Raw genomic sequence first — 22,106 nt, 5'->3', positions numbered from 1 at the left:
GACAGCTTAGTTTCAGCTACTTCACGTCAGGAGAGCCGAGTCACCACGCCAGCCTCAGAACGTGGGGACTAACCAGGAATCCCCGGTGACACGGACCCCTGGGTCCCCGGGTCCCCATGTTCGTCCCGGCCCTGGGGCCGCCCCACCTCATCCTCCAGCCGCCAGCCGCCCCCTCAGCCCGTGTCCCCGACCCTGCAGGCTGGGGCTGCCGGGACCTCGTGTGCTACTCCGACTACCTGGAGACGGTCACCTGCGTCCTGGAGACGTGGAGCCTCCACCCCGGCACGCTCACTCTCACCTGGTAAGTGGCCCTGGGTCGCTGCTCAGGGCTCCTGCAGGGCTGGGCTGGGCTGGACCGGGGACACCAGACCCGGCTCAGCAGGTGGATCCATGATGACCAGAGCAGCGGCCGCGTCCTGGGGGCCACTAGCCATCTCACTCCAAGAAAGACCCCGCGAGCTGGGAGCCAAGTGCCCACCTTGCAGATGGTCCCAGAGGACGGTCGTGTTCAGACGCTGAGCGCCCCCGTGGGTGGGGATGCAACTCTGGCGAACTCCTACGCATCCCTCGGAACCCATCGCCTCTGCCCAGTGGGAGTTAAAACACCAGATCCCTCCCAATCCCACCCGACCAGCTTCCCCAGAAGCCCACCCAGGGCAGGGGATGAGGCTCGAAGATGTCCTTTGCCCTGGACACAGGCCTCCCTGGGTATCTTGTCCCCTCCCACGGGACTGCAATCCAGTGCTGGGCGGACGGGGGCAGATTTGGACTGATCCAAACGAGAGTGGCCCAGATTTCTAAGATGGGCCCCGAATGGGGCGTGTGCTGCGTGTCCCCTGGGGGTGCGCAAGCCCAGCCTGGACACAGCCCCCCAGGGCTGGGGTGGGGAGCCTCCCCGGGAGCTGGGGCACCTGGCCCTGAGCGCTGGGCCCCAGGCCTCCAGCCATGACCGGCCACTGTCTCCTCGAAGGCAAGACCAGTACGGAGAACTGGGGGACGAGGTCACCTCCTGCAGCCTCCACAGATCCGGCCACAATGCCACCCACGCGAAGTACACGTGCCACATGGACGTGTTCCACTTCATGCCCGATGACGTCTTCAGCGTCAACGTGACAGACCCGTCCGGCAACTCCTCCCGGGAGTGCGGCAGCTTCGTCCTGGCTGACAGCAGTGAGTGTCCGCCTGGTGGGGACCAGGTGACAGCAGTGAGTGTCCACCTAGTGGGGACCAGGTGACAGCAGTGAGCGCCCGGCCTGGTGGGGACCAGGTGACCCCAGTGAGCGCCCGGCCTGGTGGGGACCAGGTGACAGCAGTGAGTGTCTGGCCTGGTGGGGACCAGGTGACAGCAGTGAGCGCCCGGCCCTGGTGGGGACCAGGTGACGGCAGTGAGCGTCCGGCCCTGGTGGGGACCAGGTGACGGCTGTGAGTGTCCGGCCCTGGTGGGGACCAGGTGACAGCAGTGAGCGCCCGGCCCTGGTGGGGACCAGGTGACAACAGTGAGCGCCTGGCCTGGTGGGGACCAGGTGACAGCAATGAGTGCCCGGCCTGGTGGGGACCAGGTGTCAGCAGTGAGCACCTGGCCTGGTGGGGACCAGGGGGGCTGGGCCCATGCTCCTGCCCGGAGCCGCTGTCCGCTCCATTGGAAAGGGCCTGTCCTGGGGCCCATCAAGGTCCTGCCCTGTCACTAGGGGGGAGGGGATGCTTGGGCCTCGGCTGACCCCATGAGGCGCCTGGAGGTTTGGGAAGAGCTGGGCCAGGACCCGGGACTCCCGGCTTTGGTCCTGGCTGGGCCCTGCCCGTCCCGTGGGTGTGACTCTGGACAAGGTGTGCGTCACCTGGGGCTGCTCCCCCTGAGCAGAGAGAAGGCCCTTCCCCCGCCAGCCCAAGGGACGCTGTCCCCACAGAGGCCAGCGGAGGTCCCCCGACCCACCTGGCTCCTCCCCTTCCTGCGGCTGGAGCAGGAGGCTGTTGTGTCCTGTGTCCCCAAGCCCAGGGCCGGGCAGCCCAGGGCCAGGCAGGGACAGAGAAGGGTCTGGAAGGCAACCTGGCTGTGTGTGTGACCATGTCCCCGAGTGTCTGGGTTCACGCTCCGGGTCGGGTGGCCCTGTGTGCGGTTCACCACGGAGGGCGGGAGCCAGGCTTTGCACACCCACACACACCCACCACACTCACTCACAGGCTCCGCTCGCGCCCACACAGACCCGTGACACACCCTTGACACACCCACCCGTCCCCCCAAGCCCCGGCCTAGGAGGCAGGGACACTGTCACACGCCCACACGGCCTCACACACCCACTGACACACCCGCACCAGCACACACATGCACACTCACAGGGAGAGGCGAGGCCCCCGCAGCCCCAGGAGCAGAGGGGGGGTCAGGGGGCCGGGTGGCCGGGAGGTGGCCCCTGCCCCTTGCTGAGTGGCTCCAGGTTGGCAGTCTCTCGGGGTCTGAGGCCAGCGGGGCCCAGGGCAGGAGGTGACTTCCTGCCTCCCCTCCCGGCCTCCTCCCTCCTCCTGGGGCTGGGGCCCCTGCGCTGAGCCCCCCAGGACCCCAGACCCACCAGCATCCTGGGCAGCGCAGGGCCATGCCAGCCACCTGCTGTCATCCTGGACTGCACCTCAGCGCAGGTCACTCGCCCAGGACCGGTCCCCACCGCCCTGGGGAGGGGAAGAGTGTGGGGACCTCTCTGTTGCCCAGCAAGGAAGCACCCCCCCAGTTGGCGCCCCCCCCCGGGTGCTTCAGACCTGAGCAGGCTGCAGTCCCGTTTTGGAAGCCCTCAAAGGGCCATTGTTCATGTGACACGTGTTCATGGAGGGCCGCCGTGCCCCAGGCCTGTCCTAGGAGCCGGGGGCTCAGACGGGGCCAGGAGGACAGGCCTTGGCCCCAGGGACCCAGCGCCGAGCGACGGTGGCCTTTGGAGGTGCAGAGCCGGGGCAGGGGAGGGCTGCGGCTTCAGAGGCCGACAGCTGGTCACCGTCCCCCGCAGTCAGCACCTTCTGCTGTTCAGCCTGGTCCCCAGGACAGTGAGATGGAAACTGGTTCCCTTACCCAGGGCAGGACTGTAAGGCCGGGTCCTGACCAAGTTCATCAGGCAAATTGGGATGGAGAAGAGGGGAACAGCTCTGACCTTCACCCGGGCGCGGAGGGCATCGAGCCAAGCTCACAGGGCCCCCCGTGGGGTCAGTCTGCCCAGCACAGAGCAGCAGGGCAGCTCCAGGCTGAGGAGCCGTCGTCATTGTCCTGCGTGCGGGCCGTGCGCACACCTGTAATCCCAGTGAGTCAGGAGGCTGAGGCAGGAGGATTGCAAGTTGGAGGCCAGCCTCAGCCATTGAGTGAGCCCCTAAGCAATGTAGGGAGGCTCTGACTCAAAACATGGAAAGGGCTGGGGACGTGGCTCAGGGGTTGAGCGCCCCAGGTTCAGCCCCCGGTACCACAAAGTAAACAAAAACAAACAAAACTGGATGATTTCCCATGACGCTCTAGGTTCCCGGGTTTTACGGCGTCTTGTTTGGTTTGGTTCCTGGAAATACTTAGACAGTCCTGGTGTGTGCTCCTCCGCCTGGCCAGCCTGGGCAGGGTCCTGGCTGTCCCTTTTAAGTCCGAGAACAGCCCTTTCTGCTCTATCACCTCACACCTGTGTCCCCATTCGGCTGACACCTGCCCGTGGCCACCAAGGCTGTACCCCACGCCTGGTCTGAGCAGCCGAGACCTAGAGGCGGGGAGGGCTGTGCCCAGTCACTGGGCTTGCTGACCCTGGCCTTGTGGGCGGTGGCCGGGGGAGGGCGGGGACTGCAGCTAAGTCCCACCCTGCGGTATCTTTCTGGGTGTCTCCCCTCAGTCAAGCCGGCTCCTCCTTTCAACGTGACGGTCACCTTCTCGGGACACTACAACGTCTCCTGGCGCTCTGACTACGAGGAGCCTGAGTTCTACGCGCTGCGGGGCAGGATGCAGTATGAGCTGCAGTACAGGAACCGCGGGGACCCCTGGGCTCGGGTGAGGACCCGTGGGCGGCCCGGCTAGGGGAGGGAGCAGCCAGGTGTGAGCCGGGGAGTGTGAGTGACAGGTGAGCTCTGCGGCCCCAGGCACCACTGAGTTCTCCCTGGTGGGGGGAGACCCCCTGCCCGCCTCCCTCCCTGACCCTGCTTCCTCCCCTCCCTCTCCAGGTCCCACCCACGAAACCATAGTAGAGGAGGTTTCGGAAACTTCCGGAACCTTCCGGAACCTTCTGGAACCTTCTGGAAGATTCCAGGAGGTTTCAGAAACTTCTGGAACCTTCTGGAACCTTCTGGAAGGTTCCCACTTTGCTGAGAAGAGCCATAGTTGGAGAGTCCCAGACATATCCGAGGGTGGGCCCAGGGTTAGAGAGCCAACTGTTCCCAGTGTGGAGGCTTCGCAGGTGTCCTTTGCTCCGGAGTTAGGGAGTCCGCCAGCCAAGGCCCAGGCCCTGCTGAGAGCGGCCAGCTTGGGCCGGAGCCTGATTCCTGTTGCAGGAGAGGAGACCCCAGCCCCCTCGGGGGGCTGCTGAAAGGCGGTTCTGCGAGGGGCAGGGGCTGGCCCCCGGGGACCCTGACCGGAGCGTCCTTTCCTCCCTGCAGAGCCCCGTGACAAAGCTGGTGTCAGTGGACTCGAGGAGCGTCTCCCTCCTGCCCTTGGAGTTCCGCCCGGGCTCCAGCTACGAGCTGCAGGTGCGGGCGGGCCCCCAGCCGGGCTCCTCCTTCGGGGGGACCTGGAGTGAGTGGAGCGACCCCGTCATCTTTCAGACCCCGCCGGAGGGTAGGTGTGACCCCGGAGTGGAGGTCCCCTCCTGGTACCAGCTCTGGTCCCGGGTCCTCGTCCAGCAGGGCTGGGAGGCGTCCACTCTGTTGCTCACCCTCAGGCGGAGCCGCTGCTTGCCAGGCCCCAGGACAGGTGCCAGCCGCTGCTTCTGGGGGCACATTTGACTCTGAAGTGAGGCGCCGAGCCCCGTTCAGCAAGTTAGGAACCAAGGCTCAGGGAGGGGAAGCCCTGGGGGTTCAGTCTAGGGAATGGAACCCAGGGGACATTGACCACCCAGCCACACCCCAGCCCTTCTTATGTTTTATTTTGAGACGGGGCCTCGCTAAGTTGCTGAGGGCCTCGCTAAGTTGCTGAGGCTGGCTTTGGCCTTGCGATCCTCCTGCCTCGGCCTCCCGAGCCGCCGGGATCACAGGTGGAGATGAAGTCACTTGCCTTCCTTTGCAGAGTCCAGGGGAGGCTGGGGGCCGCCCCAGATGCTGCTGCTGCTCCTGCTGGTCATCTTGGGCCCTGTCCTTGTCTTCCTGGGCCTGAAGGTCCACCTGCCTTGGAGGTGAGGCTGGGGTCCTCAGCAGGGAAGGGGGATGGGCCATGGCCCCTCTGAGCAAGACCCTCCCGGGGCTGGGGGACAGGCCTGTCACCATGATGGTGAAGCTAATGGCCAGCTCACAGTCACCATGTGCCGGATGCCGTGCAGAGCACCCACATCACCCACGGCAGCCCACGAGCTGATACACAGCAGTTACCCCTGTTTTACAAACAGCGAGGCCAAGGCACAGAGCTGTCAAGGAACTTGCCCAAAGCCACACAGCTAGGAGCAGAGGCAGGATGGACCCTGTGCTCTTCTCGCGACCTCAGCTGTGACCTTGTCTGCTGGGTTTTAAGCTCTGAGGCCTGAGCAGCACCAGGGGCTGGCTGCCAGGTGGAGTGACATGAGCACCCCTCCCCCACCCCCTCTGCTTAGCCAGCGGATTCGCTCTTTTCTGGGGGCGTACCTGGTATTGAACTGGGGGCGCTCAACCGCTGAGCCCCGTCCCCAGCCCTTTTACATTTTATTTAGAGACAGGGTCTCACTGAGTTGCTGAGCGCCTCACTAAGTTGCTGAGGCTGGCTTTGAACTCACGATCCTCCTGCCTCAGCCTCCCGAGCTGCTGGGATTACGGGCGGGGGACCAGCACCCAGCACCTAGGTGGTCCCGCCCTGGCCCCGTGGAGCTGTCCCACCCGTCCTCCCTGGAAGCGGAGGCTCAGAAGGGACAGCAGTGTTTGCACACGAAAGGCTCCAAACCTCTTCATTCAGGAACCTGCCAGAGGCCGGAGACCCCCTGCTCCCACTTCACGGAGGCGGAATCAGAGGCTGGGCGGGGTGGGGGGCCAGGACTGTCTTGGAGGGGCTGCGTCTCCTGCAGGACAAGTCGGGGCCCCCTCTGGCTGCGGTCACAGCCTCTGGTGGTCTCTGTCCCCTTAGGCTGTGTAAGAAGGTGTGGGCGCCGGTGCCCAGCCCCAAGCGGTTCTTCCAGCCCCTGTACGAGGGCCACGGTGGGGACTTCAAGGTGAGCGGGCCCCTCCCAGATCCCCACCTCCGCCTGGACGTGGCCACCCTGGGGGCCCGAGTGTGGTGGCCCCGTGGGACCTGGGCGTCCCAGTCCCCAGGGCAACAGCATGTGATGTCACCAGACCCGGACGGGCCCCCAGGCCTCCCAGCTCAGAGACAGACCCACGGGGTCCCAACAGGCCCTGGCCTGGGCCTCCCCTGGCCGCCCCGACCTGGTGGGCAGGGAGGGTCCTGCTGCCACTGTCACCCCTTCCTGCCCAGCACCCTCTGCCACCTCCGCACCCCCAGGAGGCGCCCAAAGACAGGATGTGGTGACGGGGGAGGGGCAACCTGCGGCTCCAGCTGAGCCAGACAACCCAGAGCACTGATTGAGCTCCTGCTGTCTACCTGGTGCAGCCCCCAGGGCCCAGGGGGGCAGGGAGGGACCTGGGACCTGCCTACCTCTCCCCTGAGGCCCGACTGTCTCCTTGACTGTGTCCCTGTCACCTGCACTTCAAGGGCCGTGTCATTGATTCACTCAACTCCTTAGTTCATAAACACTTATTGTGCACCTGCTGTGTGCACGAACCCAGAAGGTGAGGCTTCTGCAGGGGCTGAGTGTCCCCTCTCACGGGGACACAGAAACAGGAGGACGTGGAGCTTGTGGATGGTCAAGGAGGAAGTAGAACAGGGGACGGAGGGGGGGACAGAGAGGGGGGACAGAGAGGGGTCTGTCCAGGCCTCCGACCCCTGTCACGGGGACTTGGGAACCTTGTCCCCGCACCCAGCAGAGCCCAGGCCTCGGGGCCACCCGTGACTGAGCAGGCTACTGAGGGCAGGCGCTGCCCACGATGGGTGGGGACGCTGAGGCCCAGAGTGGGCAGGACAGAGGTGGGGACCTTCTGGACGCGGGCCGTCGGGGTCCTGATGCCCTCCCCCCCCCATGTCTTGTCCCCGCTGTCCTGTGCCCCTGCGTCCCCCCGCTGTCCTGTGCCCTGCGTCCCCCCGCTGTCCTGTGCCCTGCGTCCCCGCCTCACTCTCTGTCTCTTCCACAGAGATGGGTGGGCTCGCCTTCTGCGCCCCCAGCCTGGACCCAGGGCCCTGGGGCACCGTGGTACTGTCCACCCTGGAGCTGCCCGCCTGCGTCCCCCCACGGAGTCCAGCCAAGGGACCGGAGTCCCCAGGGCTGGCGGGGCCCGAGGACCTGCTGGAGGCCGACGGGGTGTCGGAGCCTCGCTCCTGGGGCCCGGCCTCCCCCAGAGCAGGCGGCTCGGGAGGCTCAGCCTTCGGGGAGGAGAGGGACCGTCCGTACGGCCTGGTGTCCATCGACACGGTGACCGTGGTGGACGCCGAGGGACCGTGCACCTGGCCTTGCAGCTGCGGGGACGATGGCTACCCCGCCCTGAGCCTGGACGCCAGCCTGGAGCCGGGCCCCGGGGACCTGCTGCTGGGCCCGGCCACCACGGTCCTGTCCTGCGGCTGCGTCTCGTCGGGCGGCCCCGGGCTGGGCGGCCCCATGGGCGGCCTCCTGGACAGGCTGGAGCTGACCCTGGCCGACCAGGAGGGCTGGTCCCCAGGGGGCGCCCCGGACAGCGAGGCCGGGTCCCCAGCCGCCGGCCTGGACATGGACACCTTCGACAGCGGCTTCGCGGGCTCCGACTGCGGCAGCCCCGTCGAGTGTGACTTCGCTGGCCCCGGGGACGAGGGGCCGCCCCGCAGCTACCTCCGCCAGTGGGTGGTCAGGAGCCCTCCGCCCGCCGGCCCCACGGCCCAGGCCAGCTAGCGAGGTGGTGACCCAGCTGCCCTGTCCCCAGCTGGCCACCACGGATGGCCACCCGGGCACTAGCAGAGACAGGCCCGCGGCCCTCGGTGTGCGTGGCTGGGTGTGCAGTGGCGTGTCCCCAGCTGCATGTGGCCCTGGCTGTGACAGAGCACCCGCAGGCACAGGCAAAGGCCGCTGGTCCACCAGCCTGCTGGGCTCAGGCACTGCCTGTGACAGGTGCCAAGCCAGACCCCAGGACCAGGGAAGAGTCCAGCAGCCACAAATGTCCAGGCTGACCCTGCGGCCTCTCAGGACGGGCTGGGGAGGGGGGTGAGTCCTCAGGGCGCAGGAAGATTCCGCCCAGGGGCCCCTGCTGTGCTGCCCAGACAAGTCGCACTCCCTCTCTGGGCTGCTTCCTCACCTGCACAGGAGCCGGGCCAGCCCCGGGGTGGGGACCCCGGTTCAGTCTGCAGCCTGAGCAGCCCCTCCGCCAGCTTCCTGCCCGTGCAGAGGTGGCTGGGGTGAGAAACCAGGTGACACTGACAGCCTGGGCCCAGGGCCCTCTGAAGCGGGTACTCGGGGTTTCCGGGCCTCGAACCGCTCAGCCGTGTCCCTTGGAAACAGTCCCTGCCACCAGGGTCTTTTTTTGGCTTCTGCTGCCCATTTTAAAAAATCCCCTTTTGTACCCTCAAAAATATTTATCAAGCACCAGATAGAGGCCGGGCACGGTGCCAGGCGCTGGGAGCCCAGAGTGGGCACGGTGCCCAGGGGACCCGCCCTGTGCACTCACGGGTGTCGGGGACACGTGGAGGAACCGGCGGCCGGAGGCCACATCCTCGGGCCCTGCAGCAGGCCCAGCCCCCCAGCCCTGAGGTCTTGTGTGTCCAGCCCGGGGACTGGGGACCGGGGACGGTCGGTTTTCCGTGACTTCTCAGAGCCTGTGGAAGAGAAATGGAGCCATGTCACCGGCCTCACTTCAGTCCCAGAGCCAGCTGTGGGTGACAGACGGTTCACAAACGCCTCTGTTGTTATTTCCAAGCAGTTAGACGGCCTTCCCTCCGGGGTGCCCACCTAGAGGTGGCGTCTGGGGCCAACAGGGTCAAGGAGGCCCGGGATCCCCCACGCTCGGGAGCTGGGCCGGGCTGGGTTAGTTCTGCTGACAGTCTGCCCAGCACTCTCCTGTGAAGCAGGGCAGTTGGGAGAAGTTGCTGAGAGAAATCCTGGAGGAGTCCTCCGTGAGCGCTGGAAAGTTCTAGAAGGCTGGGGACTGGGCGCCTGGGTGAAACCCCGGGTCCTGCTCCTGTGAGCAGCCTCCGCCCCGCCCCCCCTGGGCCCTTGGGCTGAGGTGGCTGTGGTTGTCACACCTCCCGCGAGCGGCAGTTTGAAGGTGGCACCTGCAGACGCCACCTGAGCGGAGGCTCCCCGGGGAGGCTCAGTTCTCCAGGGGGCTGTGGCCTGGGCCCCTCCCGGACTCCACCGTTGAAGGAGAGGCCGCACGTGAACAGGGCGCCAGAGGCTGGGGCCCAGAGAGGCCCCCACCAAGGATGGACAGGAAGTAGGACAGGCGGACGGACAGGCGGACGGATGGAAGGACAAACAGGTGGAGAGACAGAGCCGGACAACGAAGACAAAGCCCGAGATCTGCCTCCTCCGCTGACCTCCCCGAGCCTGGTGCATAGTAGACACTCAATAAAGCCTGGTCTGTAGCTCTCTCCTGGCCTCGGGGTGACTGTTCCACCACGGCTGACCTCCAGCCGCAAACTGACCACTGGAAACAGACACGGAGCATCAGGGCGCACAGTGGGCCTCCCGGGGCAGGAGCGGGTGGGGTAGAGGGCTCATGGGCCCCGGGGCTGGGGGGCTGGAGGAGGAGGTCCTGGGGTTGGGCTGTGGAATGGCCCTCAGGGCCGCCTGGTGCACCACCGTGTCCTCCCGTGGTGCTTCCTGGCCGCCAGGCCCATCCGCAGGCTCTGAGGGGCAGGACAGCCACCTGCCCGAGGCCGTGCACCAGACCCATCCTTAGAGCTGGAAGCTGAACTTGAGGCTCTGGGTCCTCGTCCGCCCTCGCTCACCCAGCTCTGCTGCAGGGGACCCAGGTCCAGGGGTCGAAGACTCTGCGCGAACACCCGTGGGTGCCAGTGCCTTTGCCTCCTGTGGGTGGGGCTGCTGCCAGTCCAGGGAGCACCCGTGTGGCCTCAGCACAGCCACAGCCTGCTGTCTGCTGGGATTGCTGAGCTGTGGGGAGAGCCCGGGCCTGGGAGCTGCTGGGGGAACCAGGGGCAAACAGCAGGACTGAGATGTGGAAATTTATTCCTGGAAGTATCTCTTGAGCACCTGGATCCAGCCATGCCTGAAATCATATACCTCCCAGACTTTTGAGGTCCATGAGTATGGAAATCATTATGCTCTGCACCAATTATTTCCAGCTTTGGGCCTTGTGGGCACATGCCAGGATTGCACCTCCTGGACCTTTGTGGTCACAGGAGGCCACATGACTAGGGCTGGCCATTGAGCTTTGAGCAGAAGTGGCAAATCTCACTTCTGGAGAGAGCATCCAACTATAGTCAAAATGCCCCCTAGAGTGCTTTTCCTCTGTGTTGGTGACCAGTGGTGACACATGGTGACTCCTCCATCAGCCGGGGTCTTTGCCTGAAGGGGCGAGGACCAGTGTTCCCAGTGTACCTGTGCTGGATGTTTTCATGAGGCAGAAATCCACCCTTTGTTGTTTGAAGTGGCTAGAGCTGGGCCATTTGTTACGCAGCACGCCCCAGCCTATCCTGACTTGGGCAACGAGCTGATATGTTCCCTTTTTGTGCTAAAGCTGGTTTGTGGTGGGTTCCTATTGCTGGCAGCAGGAAGTGTCCTAGCATTATCTTCCTCCCTGCGAGGAGAACTCATTTCCATCCAAGGAGGGACCGTATTTAAAGGGACCAAGAGGTGGGGGTTGTAGCTCAGTGGCTCCGTGGTAGCTCAGTGCCTGACTAGCATGTCTCAGGCCCTGGGGCTGACCTCAGCATAGTGGGGGGACAAAAAATCCAAAGGGACAGGGGCCAGACTCTGACAGTTGTCATAAGTGACCAGGGTAAGGTGCTTGCTGACCCCGAGCCTCAGTTTCCTCTTTTGTAACCCCGGGGGCAGGATTGAGCCTCTCAGTTTTCTCTGGGGACGCTCCCAGCTGCTCCCTGCTCCCTCCCCAGGGAGTTCTTGGGAGGGGCCCAGGAGCTGCCCCTACAGCACCTGCTGGGACTCGCCCCACCATCGCAGTTTCTGCAAGGCCACAGCTGGGGACACGCCTGAGTGTCCTGGTCCTCCAGTGTGGAAAGAGACAGAGGGTCGAGTCAGGCCAGCCCTCATTCCCCGTCCCTGGGGCAACGGAGGCACAGGGGGCCATGTGACCGCCCAGGGTCCCCTGGTCCCACTCCCTTGTTGTGTCCCTCTTGGCCTCTGGTTGGAGGGGAGCCTCTCCTTGCCCCAGGCTATGGCGCCTCTTCTGGCTGCACCCACAATGCAGCACAGCCTTCGTGGCCAGCCAAGGCCCAGGTGCCCCCTCAGGAGCAGGAGTCTTGTGGGGGGTGAGCACTGGCCTCCCTTCCTCAGCTTCCCTTCCTCAGCCTCCCTCCCTCAACCTCCCTTCCACAGCCTCCCTTCCTCAGCCTCCCTTCCTCAGCCTCCCTTCCACAGCCTCCCTTCCACAGCCTCCCTTCTACAGCCTCCCTTCTACAGCCTCTGTTCCTCAGCCCAGACTTCTCCAGACAGTGAAGGAATAAGAAGCACAAACTGTGGACCACAAGGACCACCAAGAGGTCACAGCAGCTGGAACCGTCGTGCCTTCCTGGGGAGTGGGAGGACGGGGTCTGTGGGACCTGCTGTGGCCCGGCCCCTGGTTCCGGCGGCCGCACCCTGGCCTGGTCCTCATCTCCCTGACATATGCCCCGTCCCCCCCAACCACCCGTCTTTTGCTGGCTCCGGCACAAGCTGCGGGAGCTGGGCCACGGCTGGGTCTGCGGGCGCCTGGCCCCGGTCGTCGTCCAACACCCAGCCAAGGACCGGGGCTCCCGTCCACCGGTGCAGGGCAGCGGGGGGCCAAGAGGTGGGCGGAGAGGACGGGCGGCTGCCGGGACCTGGCGGGGAACTGACGTGGGGTTCTGTGGACGTCTGTGGACGGGAGGAACCCCTGTCCCCGCCACCGCTGCTCGGGCAAGGTAGGGGCCTTGTCCCCACTGGCCACAAGTCTGGTGGCCCCGGAAGAGACAGCTCCACTGCTCATTAGGACACTCCGCTGGCCCCACCCACCTCCCCACAAACCCCACCCATGGCATCAGGCCACCCAGCGGCTCTCTGGGGCTGCTCAGGCCTCAGGCTCCTCGTCCATGAAGTGGGCACGAGGTTACCCCGACCTCTCGGGGCGCTAGAGAACAGCGCCTCGTGCCTCCCACGGGCTCAGGAAGTGCCGCTGTGGTCCTATTGTCACTTCCATGGGCACGTCACCGCCACCTGGGCCGGCTCTCAGGGGGCTCAGCCTTGAATGTGGAGGGACAAGGAGTCACAGGCCCCCAGACCATCAGGGAGAGCCGCCTGGGCCACTGCTGCCCCCTGCTGCCGGGCACTGGAACTGGCCGATGGCGGAGGAAGTGGCGGCGGCTCTGTGCTGGCCAGGGGCAGGGGGTGCTGCGGAGCTTGTACGTGTGGGGGACCCGACTGGCAGTCGTCGTGGAGACCTGAGGTGGGCGGTGCCGGCGGTGCACTGCGGTCTGTTGACTTCTGCCCCGAGGGTGGACGATCCCGCCTTGGGTCCCGGGTGGGGATGGAGCTCTCACTAAGCAGCTGGGTTGCACGCACGCATTTGAGCACACGTGTGTGCGCACACACCCCACTCATCTATGCACATCTGCAACCTCTGGCCGCCCTGAGTCAAGGGCCCAGGGGAAGGATGGGTGGTCGGGAGGCTGGGCCACCCCGTGTGGGTGCAGGCGTGCGAGGGCGCCAGGGGTGGGCAGCGCTGACGGCTGATGGGAGCCTGGCGTGAAAGGGGCGTCATGGCTGCGTTTCCCGGGGAAACAGATGCGGGGGCCTGGGAGGGGCCTGGGTGGGAGCGCCCCCCGGGGGCTTCAGCCTGTCAGGCTTGGGTTTGCGCGGGAGCCACCCACATTTGTTTATGGCCATCTGTCCCAGCTGGAGACCCACGCTGGCTCACAGAACCTGACTGTCCCAGTAACTTAGGAAGAGGACCATGAAAGCAGGCGGCCTCACAGTGGCTCCTTTTCCGGCTCTGCGACCTCCAGGGTCCTTGGAAAGGGAGCGAGGTGCTGGGATTCACGAGGGGAGGTTCCATGGAACATTCTGTCCTCAAAAGGGCAAAGGGGTAGGGTTACAAAGGAACAGGGGAGTGGAGCTCAACCCCAGCAGTGACCGGTGACTGGGTGACGCCTACGCCTGGGGCCACGCCTTGCTATCCGGAGGGGTGACAGGAGTCACTGCGAGCTGGCACTGCCCGGCCAGACTGGAGGCAGCAGTGCTGGGAACCTCGTGGTCAGGGCTTCCAGGCCTGGGCCTCCAGGGCGGCTCCCCACAAGTGTTTAAGGAAGAATAGCTGAAGAAGGAGAAGTCCCCTGGGTGGCCTGTGACAGTGGCCAGGCCTGCTCTGGTGGTGCAGATGGGCAGCGGGCGGACCTCTGGGCCCCTTCCCGAGTGACGTCAGTGTAGTTAGCGCTCAGCAGATCTTTCCTTCTGAAGTGCCCTTCTAGCCCAAGCGTGGCCCCCGGACCCCCTTCTTCATGGCCCCTGCTGGCCCTGCCACTCAGCTCTCGGCCACCGCACCATGGTCTCTGCAGACCCTGTGCACAGCTGGGGAGACAGGGCTTTCTCGGAGGGGTGGGTGGTGCAGGGTGGAGGGACGGCTGGGGGGGTGGGCGGCTGGATGGCTGGGCGGGGGGGGGGGGTGGCAGGTGGACGGGTGGCTGGGAGGGTGGTCGTGACAAACTGATGTGACTCCGTTTTTGAGAAACCAGCCTCTACCTCAGAGCAAAGCCTGTCCAAGGAAGGGGGCGTGTCCCTTGTCCTGGGAAAGACCCACAGAGCGCTCCTAAGCACACACCCACCTGCTGAGTTGTTTGTCTGTAAATAACAGGAGAGATCTGCTGCACCAGGTGTCCCTGACTCAGTCAGGCTAGGTGGGGACCCATAGCAACCCCCTAGCATCCACCAATCAGCATGAGACAGGGAAATACCTGGAAGCCAGATGACCCCCCAGTAGTTTATGGTGGTTGGTAACGTGTTGGGAAACCATGTAGTTCAGCACGGACACCCCTCGTGGCCTAAACCAATCAGTTCAAAGGAATCCCCCTCTTGTACTAACCCATCACCCCTGACCCAACTTGTTCCCGCCAGTGACTGTGCTCATCAATGTTAAGAGCTGTTGTGTGACTTTCCCGCGGTATGGAATGATCTGCTGTGTGATGTTGGGACGCATAGAGTATCCCCCCAAACCTATGAAATCTCACTGAACAAAGGACCAGGACTCACTCCCTGGGACCGCTGCGACGGGAACGGTTGTGAGTCCAGGCTGGAGCTTGCAATAAAGACTCTTGTGTGATGGCATCGGATTCGGCTCCTGGAGGTCTACTGGGGTCCCACGAATCTGGCATAACATCTGGGGGCTTATCCTGGATTCCCCAGACCCCAGGATCCCCGAACCAGAGAGTCTAACACCGGTGAGTCTTGTTATTTGTGGGTCTGCTGTCTGCTTTGCTCTGACCACTGATGGGGCCGTGGAATCTGTGTTCTGGGCTGGCAACTGGCCTTGCCATAGGGTCACCGGCCAGGGCTCCTGGGAGACGTCCCAGACCCCAATCTGAGGGGGACACTCCCTCAGTCTTTTCGTCTGAGGGAATCTGTACGTCTTTCTGTCTGTGTCTCTGGGACGGCATTGTTTTACTTTGGACAGATGCTGCGTCCCAAGTCCCGCTCTGCCTGAGATGGGTGGAGGTGACTTTAGCTAGATTTTAGCCTGAAAATGTCCCTGGGGCGCTTCTCCCGCTTCCCTGAAAGGGGCCCAAAGTCAATAGACCCGCCAGCGTTTCTGTTCCCACCTCTCACACCCCTTTGAGCTGCGTTTTAAAGAACTTTGATAAGCGTCACCCCCTTTGTGAAATGGGGTTAGTTGGCCTGAGTGCACCCACTGCAGAGGGAAATGCCTGGGGGTCTAAGAACTGAGGGTCTCCCTTTTCTTTTTCTCAAAACTCTGTCCTTATTATTAAATTGGCATTCATTGGCTTCAAGGACAGGAACCAAACTTTTACAAATTTTGACACCCCAGGGGGGAATCTGGAGGAGCCCCCACTCCGCTTTCTTGGGGAAGCCCTTAAAAGTGGACTTTTTGAGACTGAGCACTGGAAAGTCAGGAGATGCGGAGCGTGCCTGGTGCCTGGGGTCGGACGGAACCAGAGGAGCGGATCCTGTAAGTAGAGGAGGGACTGAGGGATCCCAGCAGCCGACGAAGCCCCTTTTGCTTCAGGGAACTCCCTCCTTCCTTCCCTGCACCGTGAGGACTGCTCCACCTCCGTCTGCTTAAAAAGGGGGGGGGGGGCACTGGACGCAGTAAAGTCGCCACATGGAGACCCTTGAGATTTACTCTTCCGGTTGCCCCTCTGTGAGAACATCTGGTTCCCTCACGGGGACATCTGTGGTGCCACTGGTGTAGGAGTCATGATGAAATGGGAGTTGGAAACCTGGGGAGATTTCTCTCTCATCTGGCCTGTTGTAAAGGTTCCTGTCTGTCGGCCATAGTCTGGAGCTCCTTTCTGTCCATCTGTCCTGTGTCTTTGTTTCTGGCCCTTTAAGACATGGGCCATGATGTGTTGATGTTACAGTTTCCTGGGGATGATTTTGGCTGAATGTGTCTAAAAGATGTTTTATTGTGACAATCTGGTATCTGAATGGGTTTTTGAAGCATTGCACAGTCTTGGAGTTAAAAGTTGGGTTTAGGTAATTGTTCAGTTTATGATTTCAGATGATTCATGCCAGACAACTTACAGGATGGAAAACTAAAGAACTCTACTTCTAAGTTGGCAAGTAACTTCCCAATCATTCAGTTTTCTCACCAATTTTTGAATTGAGCGTCCTGGGAAGATTTCACTAGGGGTACCAGCGCATTATTAATTTGGGCAAGGATAGTAAATCATGGTGTGGTATCTGTTCCCCTCAGTGTGTAGGATTTAGGAAAGGAAAGTGTTGGATTGGAACGTTGGTCTGGCTGATTGGAATGACACTGAATAGCAACGGTCCTGGGAATTTCTAAAGCTTAATTTTGGATATAGATGGCAGTGGGTGGTTCTCTTTTGGAATTGTTTTTCAGGTGATTTAATGTAACTTAGTACTGCTTTAGGATCTTCAGAACAAGGGAAGTGGCCTAATGATCCTGAAGGGATTTCTTCTGATGGTAGCTTTTATATCATCAAGTAAGATCCTGTTTTCAGTTGTGTGTGAGCAAGTTTTTCTAGTGTAAGAAATTTTTTCCTTTGGCAAAACAAGATGCAAATGTATGAAATTTTGTGAATTGTATCTTCAACTTGTATCATAATTTTCAACACCCAAACCTGAAAAACATGACTAAAGGTTAAAATGCCTTAGGCATGAGGTTTCTGCTCAGAACAGCATGTTTTCCCCGCTCCTTCCAGACCTCAGCCAGGACTTAAGTTGAAATGCAATGGAAGAAGCCTACAGGCACAGTAGGAGGCTGATCTGAGGCTCAAGAAAAAATAAGAAAAAGGAGTAAAGGTGTCTTTTACCTGAACTCAAACTAGACTAAACCAAGAAGTAAATTGTATGGTATTTACTAATTACCGGCCAGTCATTTTTTTCTGGGACCCTTGCTTTTTCTTAGATTCTGTATTTTTTTTTAAATCATGATTTGGATCCTACAGACCTAGGTTAATGTTTTTCTGATCAGTTCTATTTTTGACCAACTGTGGAGTTTTTAAACATTGCAATGGAGATTTCACCTGAGTAAAGCTACAAGGCCTTTACTATTGAGTTATGTGTGCACGCTTGTGTATGTGTTGTATGTCTGTGTGTGCGTGTGTCCATACATCATGCACATGGTACGAAAATTGGCAGATATATGAGGAACGCTCATAAAAATTTAAAAAAGGATCCAAATATCTTTGATTCACGTGATTTAAATGTTCAATTTAAATTGGGTAAACAGATGAAAATAAGACGCCTTTAAAATTAAGCTTACAAGTTTTTCTAGGTGTTCAAAATAAACCTAATAAAATGTTGATGTCTATGAAATGTCTGATATGCTTTGGTTCTAGGACTTTTCTTCAACAAGGAAGAAATGGCTAACACGGTTCAATACACTTTTGACATGGGATTACTCATTTATGAGTGCTTTTGTTAGATACATGATTGATTTACAAGGTTAAAATGCAAAATGTTAAATATACCATTGAGCACTCTTAACTCCTTGAATTGCACTGGGTAACATTATTGATGTTTTCATTCAGTTAGTAAATGAAGAAAAAAGGTATAAAGTTGCTTTGTCATCCCTAATACTTAGACATTGTGTTTTCATGAAATGGTAAACAGATGTGATTCTGCATACAAGGGTTTATAGAAGATTTCTATATACAAAGGCCCAAAAGTTTCAACTGTTCCAAGTAAGAGTACTGTAAGTAAAATCAAGTATTTCTTTTTATTAAAATAAAATAATCTGCCTAAATTCAGAAATTTACAAGGACAGTTTCAAAATGTGAACAGAAAAGGAGGTTAACAGATGGGAAGGAGAAATTAGAAGGTTCTAGGTATGGAAATCATATTTAATAGAAGAGAAAAAAAGTGTTCCTGGATAAGAAAGTCTTTATGTGATGAAGTAAATAAGAGTTTAAGTAAGTGATAAAGAAGGTCTGTGTAACAATCAGTCATATGTTAAAAGGACAAAGATTTCTTAAAACATTAGTTTACCCATAACATTGTGGTATTTATTAAGTTTTGTTTCTTGTTCCTAGAGCAAGTAATCTTAAGGGAATTAAACAGCTGGTTAAACAAGAACTGTTATTTTAGAGAATTGTGCTATGTTATGTCTTTAAAAGCTGAACTTGGTTAATATAAAAACATCAATGTAACTGTGTGCTATTAATGTGTTCATATCTTCCAGGTGTACAAGTCTGTAAGGTAGAAGCTTTAAAAGAGCATTGTATCAAGCTGGTGTTCTAAAGTTGTGTGGTAATATTAGGCTTAAAAGAAAAACATGTTGGAGATTTATTTACATCATTTGATGTTCTGTAACTGGACCTGTTATCAATACGATGTGTAGAGTTTTATGTTACTTTTTACACTGAGGTACAATTTAAATGTATTTTTAAGTTAACGAGAGCCTAATCTGTGTAAAGGTTGATATTGTAAAACACAAAAGTACTTTGCTACTTTTCTACAAAAGGTTAAGATCTTTCAGCCTTTCTTTAACTCATGTTTTAGATGTGATATTATATTGTGTTAGCTAATGTTCATGTGAACTTGAGCAACAATTTATGTAAGCTTTCTAAAATGATGTTTAAAAAGCAAAGATCAGCTTCAGAATTACAGCACTTAAGATTTATGAAGAGCCCCGCCTTACCTGAGATAAGGCTCTGTGTCCCATCTCACTACATGTGAGAATGACTACGAAAGAAATAGGCCAGATTTCAGTACATTTAAAGTTGCGTCCAAAAGTTGGTCTTTGTTAAAATTACTAGGCTCTCAAACAGGGGATATGATGTATAACTTCCAAAGTTCAAGGTAGCTAAATATGTTTTACTCTTGTTAATTTTATTTTCTAGTTTTCTTATAAATGGCCTAAAGATTGCTTGTTAATGTTTTGCAGAGGCACTGCTTTAAGAACACACAACCTGGGTTAATTTAAGATAATAAGTTGTCACCTACAGGATAGAGACATAGACATTGAAGCCCAGTACTCTTAATATAAGGCTGTTGAAATTGATTTGCTGGATGTTTAAGATGAAGATTTAATATTAAAGTTAAATTAAAAGGGCCAAGAAAACAATATTTGGGACTTGCCCTCTAAGTCAGTCTGAATCCAGGGAGCAGGGGACTTCTCCAAAGAGCTTTGCAACTCTGGGCCTTATAACCTCATAACGATCAGGGAGATAAATGAGACCACTGGATGACAGAAAGCCAATTGGTGCATTTGCTATGAAGAGGAGGGTCACCAGACAAGGGAGACATCCCTGATGCTTCTTCCAAGGGAAGCCACATGGTCAAGCAAGGCCTGGACCCATCCTAGCGCAAATGGCACTAGCAGAACTGAGAAGCTGCTGTAAGATCCCCCAGGATTCCCATGGAAACTCAGCTGTCGGTTAACAATAGATAGAAACAAAAGTCAGTTTGACTTGCTTCATCCTAAACACTTAGCAAAGATGGTTAAAACCAAAACACAGCTATTCCTGGGCATTTTAAATAATAATAATAATAATAATAATAATAATAGTTAAATGTAACTTAAGATAAACACCTTGTGTTAGCCCCCAAGAATAAGTAAGACTGGAGGCTACAGAAGAGATTTTAGGCAGGAATGCCTGATAACTATCAAAATAAACTATCTAGAGGAACAGCCAGAGTAGTTTTTAGTTTAAGGCCTACAGCTATTCCTAACCTGCACAGGTAGGCTTGGTGTTTGCTAGTATGATTATCCAGCTCTGAGTAACAGAATTAAAGGTTTCTCTATTAGACACAGAGGTCATAGTAGAAAAAAGATTTTGCAAGATCAGATGACATTAAATTATCAAGCTGTACCTTAAGGGGAAGGACATCTGTAACACTGAAAGTTCAACGTTTTGTTTACAGTCCTGATAACTGGGGATGGTAAAGCCTGGTGAGGGAACTATACAGTGATGTGTTCCAGCTGCTGCAACATTTACTCAGTACTCATGTTTTTTGTTTCTCTCATAGAAGCACCCATCCCCAGATGACTTTACAACCTGTTCTTCCCCAACCAGACTTCAAACCGAACAGACTTCTAAAAGGGAACTCACGTCCCCCACATCGTTGAGCCCCCTCAGGTTCGACGCCTCCTCTCAGCTCCGAAGCAGCCAGAACGAGCCGTCGCCCCTTCTCCTTACATCAATAAGGAGTTCCTAAAATTAGAGGCGGAAATGAAGCCAGAAATAGATAGACAGTGTAGATAGGTAATCGAGTCAGGAGGCCAATTTTGAGTGAGTCTGGGACGTTGAGGACTGTCCCCTGAGGGTTAGTGTTTACTCTAAAATTACCCTAGTGTCAACCTTAGTAGGACCACTCATGAACAAGCTAGTGGCTTTCATCAAGGACAGAGTCAACACAGTTCAGATGATGGTTCTGCGTACCCACTATCAAGCCCTAGACCCAGGAGAATCCTACTAAGATGTAGGGCCTGCCCAAATAGACCCCCAACTGAGGGAACCCTGATTGGTCCCCAAGTTTCCAGACAAAGGGGGAATGAGAAACTGATGTGACTCCATTTTTGAAAATAAATAAATAACAGCAGCTTCTACCTCAAGGCCTGTCCTAAGGAAGGGGGCGTGCCCCTTGTCCTGGGAAAAACCCACAGAGCACTCCTAGGCACATACCCACCCTGCTGAGTTGTTTGTCTGCAAATAACAGGAGAGATCTGCTGCACCAGGTGTCCCTGACTCAGTCAGGGCTAGGTGGGGACCCATAGCAACCCCCTAGCAACCTCCAATCAGCATGAGACAGGGAAATACCTGGGATGCCAGATGACCCCCCAGTAGTTTATGGTGGTTGGTAACATGTTGGGAAACCATGGAGTTCAGCACGGACACCCCTCGTGGCCTAAACCCATCAGTTCAAAGGAATCCCCCTCTTGTTTTAACCAATCACCCCTACCCAACTTGTTCCCGCCAGTGAATGCGCTAATCAATGTTAAGAGCTGTTGTTTGATTTTCCAGCGGTCTGGAATGATCTGCTGTGTGATGTTGTGACGCATAGAGCATCCCCCCAAATCCTATAAAATCTCACTGAACTCACTCCCTGGGACTCACTCCCTGGGACTGCTGTCGGGAACGGCTGTGAGTCCAGGCTCGAGCTTGCAATAAAGACTTTTGTGTGATGGCATTGGATTTGGTTCCTGGAGGTCTATTGGGGTCCCATGAATCTGGCATTAAAGTAGGACAAGCAGATGGATAAGCAGGTGGGTGGGTACACAGGTCGGGGAGAAGGGAGTGACTGGAGTGTCCAGCCGCGCCTGCCACGCCCATCTTTGCTCCCTGAATCTCCATTTTGCTTCCCTAAACATGAGTCCAAATTGGCCTTTGTCCGGGACGCACTGGGAAGGAGATGCGGTGTCGAAGGTGCCGTGTGGCACGCCGAGGATCCTCACTGTCCCCAGCTCTCCTTCAGGCAGATAGAAAACTTGGGCCCTGGGACCTGAGTGTCAACTAGTGTTTTATGTCACGGCTGAAACATACCTGTTTCCTCCACCACGGGCTGCGTTCCAGTGAGCGTTCGTACAGTGGTTTCTGCTTGTAAAGCAGATTACGTTCATTTTCCTGCCCCATCTCCTTAGAAAATCCCACAGAACATTCTCTTTTTATACTAGAGTGAAAATGAAAACTAGGAGACCAAGGATTGGCGTGCGGGGTTCCCCTGAAGTCCAGTCCTCCTGCTCCTCGTCCCTCACTGAAGCAGGGCTTGGAGTGACACAGGCCCTGGGCCTGCAGAGGAGAATGGACACAGGGATGGAAGTTAGGCCAGGTCAGATCAGAGGCCAGTGTGGTCTCCCCAAGAGGCTGGCCTTGTGGATGTCACCTGGAGGATGTCCCACCCCCTGAACTTGGCCTCTACTCCCCACCTCAGACTGTCCTATGCAGGAGGCAAGTTGCTAGAACTTTTCACTTTTTTCAAGAGAAGATAGAAATCTAATATTTTTTAATGCGTAAAATCTGAATTTGTTTAAATAGTGCAACTAATAATTTAAATGTCAGGATAAGAGATCTTCAAGCTGGACCCGCTGGCCCACGCCTGTAATACCAGCAGCTCAGGAGG

General features: G+C 57.5%; 1 protein-coding gene and 1 long non-coding RNA gene across 3 annotated transcripts in view; both read left to right on the top strand.

Annotated features, from left to right (window-relative positions):
- Positions 1-9,781, top strand: part of Il21r (interleukin 21 receptor) — a 30,847-nt gene extending 21,066 nt beyond the window's left edge. The window contains 8 exon segments of the mRNA XM_005323775.5: positions 199-301; positions 971-1,170; positions 3,840-3,994; positions 4,597-4,774; positions 5,222-5,327; positions 6,242-6,326; positions 7,363-7,378; positions 7,381-9,781. Coding sequence (XP_005323832.2) covers positions 199-301; positions 971-1,170; positions 3,840-3,994; positions 4,597-4,774; positions 5,222-5,327; positions 6,242-6,326; positions 7,363-7,378; positions 7,381-8,090 — 1,553 coding nt within the window. The 3' untranslated portion in view covers positions 8,091-9,781.
- A 2,903-nt stretch (positions 9,782-12,684) lies between these two features.
- On the top strand, positions 12,685-21,171 carry LOC120887342 (uncharacterized). Of its 2 annotated transcripts, XR_005730553.2 has the most exons (3): positions 12,685-12,792; positions 14,457-14,779; positions 20,016-21,171. It is a non-coding gene; the product is annotated as an uncharacterized LOC120887342 (long non-coding RNA). The 2 variants fall into 2 exon arrangements; XR_013426972.1 differs by lacking the exon at positions 12,685-12,792 and having other exon boundaries at positions 14,047-14,779.
- The last annotated feature ends 935 nt before the right edge of the window (positions 21,172-22,106 follow it).

The sequence above is a fragment of the Ictidomys tridecemlineatus genome, chromosome 10, assembly GCF_052094955.1.
Source record: "Ictidomys tridecemlineatus isolate mIctTri1 chromosome 10, mIctTri1.hap1, whole genome shotgun sequence".
Lineage (NCBI taxonomy): Eukaryota > Metazoa > Chordata > Mammalia > Rodentia > Sciuridae > Ictidomys > Ictidomys tridecemlineatus.
This window is presented reverse-complemented; position numbering and strand designations above follow the sequence as displayed.